Source organism: Mesitornis unicolor, unplaced genomic scaffold, assembly GCF_000695765.1.
Source record: "Mesitornis unicolor isolate BGI_N332 unplaced genomic scaffold, ASM69576v1 scaffold18863, whole genome shotgun sequence".
Taxonomy (NCBI): Eukaryota; Metazoa; Chordata; class Aves; order Mesitornithiformes; family Mesitornithidae; genus Mesitornis; species Mesitornis unicolor.
Window position 1 is genome coordinate 53,741 of NW_010175572.1, and position 2,500 is coordinate 56,240.

The 2,500-nt window shown below is 35.0% G+C and overlaps 1 protein-coding gene across 1 annotated transcript in view; it reads left to right on the plus strand.

Annotated features, from left to right (window-relative positions):
• The window catches only part of LOC104538292 (disrupted in schizophrenia 1 protein-like), a gene marked incomplete at its 3' end in the record, with an annotated part of 67,078 nt that overhangs the window by 36,924 nt on the left and 27,654 nt on the right, over positions 1-2,500 (plus strand). The window contains exon 4 of the mRNA XM_010181442.1: positions 650-800. Within this exon, the coding sequence (XP_010179744.1) occupies positions 650-800 (151 nt within the window). The remainder of the gene's footprint in view (positions 1-649; positions 801-2,500) is intronic.

The window sequence follows — 2,500 nt, forward strand, 5'->3', positions numbered from 1 at the left end:
AAAACAAAGTAAGAACTAAGTTTATGGAGTTACATTAGAGTCAAAGCACTCTCTTAAGGACCACTGGTATTCTTATTTAAAGCTGAAAGTAAATCTTTTTGTTGGATGATAAAGTAAGCATAATCCAGGAGAGCCTAGAATAAGGTAAATGTGTAATTGCACATGCATTTTCTGCTGAAATAGATTGAGATTCTCCAGTTCTTGACTTAACAACTATGCGATTATTTTAAAAGATTAGACTTTAAATGTGTAACTGCCATCTAAGATTGTTTAAAAACTGGAGCAGTGAAGAGTAGGAGTTTTCTCAGAATTTAATTCAGAGCTGTTACTCTAGGAAAAGAGCGCAGATAACAACTTTGAACCAATTCTTTGGAGCCTTACCAAGTTAAAACATTGTGAAATGCTGGGAATCCTGCAGTTTTGTCCTTGATGCAGAAGAAAGTAGCTTAGCATCCTGATTATCTGATGTTTTTCATTGTAGTCTTAGTAATTCATCCTTGAGCAAAACAGGGCGATACATTTTATCAAAAGGGGAAGAACCGTCTGTGAGGTGGATTTTACTTATTGTTGGTTGACCTTTCTTCTTCAGTTAAAATGGACCCTTTTCATCACTCTGAAGTAACTTTTTAAATTATTATTTACTTTCTAGCTGATAAATTTAGATGGAAACTGGAAGAATTGGAGAAAGAGAAAAATTCTTTAAAATTTCAACTTCCTTCAAGGCATCCTTCAATTAGCAGTTTTTTGGATAGGTTTGTTACTCAAGTTCAAGCAGCATTGCGCTGGGCTGCCAATCATCGGTAAGTTTGTTTCCTTATGATGTAAAATGATGTCTGTTTTTCTCAAAATGTGGAATACAATTTATGAATAATTTTAATAAAGAGTTTTAAGGACCTTCTCACATACCAATATGGAGCTTATTTATGAAAATCCTTTTCTACCCCCCCTACTTTTTCTTTTCTACAAGTCTTTCAGAATTGCCCTGAAAAAACTGATCATGATGAACTGGTGAATTAAATGGAACATTTCTCACTGATGTTGAGTGGGAATTGGATTGAATTCTTGACATGGCAGCTTGAGCATACAACAGCAAGGCAGCTTGAGCAGCAGTTCCCTGTGGAGTTAATTCTGGTGCCGCTTTTCAGGCAATGAAAGGCTATGTAAATATAAAGCAAAAATAGATACTTTTTTGACATGCATAGATCTTTGGGATATTCCTTTTATACGTCACTTGTTAGATGGCAATAATGTGCTCGGCAGTGTACAAAGTCACATAAATAAATTCTCAGTCTTCTGTTGAAGGGATAACAAATTCAAAGATTAGGGGAATGCGAAATATGTTGGATGACCCAAGGGAGGTAGTTAGCTGAGGAATAAAAAGTTGTCTCTCTTTGTCTCTGTGCTACTGGTTACTGTTGTTAGAAGTAAGAAGGTTCTCCATAGTTATTGGAAGCTACTCTCAAATGCAGTAGCACAAATGAAAGAAGAAAAACCTTTTGTTTTCTGGCAGCTTCTACATATAAAGGCTGTGGTGTGCTATTCAATATGTTTGGGTGTAATTTTTGATATACGTGAAACTTGGATAAAATCAGTACAGATAATAGGATTTTATTGTGAAATTTGAGACTTCTAAGTGTATTTTTAGCCTCTATTTATAGTATTTAATAATGAGGCTGGTTTAATATAAACTGCACTCCCTCAGAGCTGTTTTCTTCTGCCTTCTGAGGCCCTAAGAAGCTGTTTTACCATTCCCTAAAGATTAGGATACAGCATTCTGTATTTTGTCATTAAGACATGTTTGTGCTATGCTATGCGTTAACTTGTAATGATTTTGGCTTTAGAGGTGGTGGTGTCTTTGGTGTCATAGAAATTGAGTCACTAGAATATCCTTGAAATACATAGTCTGCTTGGTTTTTTTCCTATATAAGGTGTATATATAATATATTTTTCTATGTAAAATACGTATCCTATATAAATTTACGAAAGCATTCCTGTTCTTTGGATGATTATATCTGTAACACTTTTCTTTGCACAGGTCTGAGAGCAGTGCCATTCTTCAGGGTCAGATGAACGTCCTCTTTGCTTTTCTGTCTTGTGCACACTACTTTCTTTGAGCTTGCATTTGACTGTTGTTGTTTTGACACCCTTTTTTTTCCCCTCACTTCAACCTTTCACACTGCTTTGTGGTCTGTCTTGTTGATGCAGCAAGTGTGCCCTTTGTCTTCAGTAGGGATGTTTAAAATTTTTCTGTTCCAACAGCATTTTTAGATAATGCAGGGTGGAAAACATGACCACTTCTTCAATTAAAATTTGTAGGCTTCAGTTTTTAATTTCATTTTGAATTGGAACAAACTCAATATACCCAAGATTTCTTTTTTTCAACTGAAGAATTAAAAAGATGATCAGACTAGATCCAGAAGACCAGATCATTGCAGTTTTACTGTAGACAAGCCAGTCTCATCTTTTTGCAAATAAAGAAAATCTTAAATGAAAAGTGTGT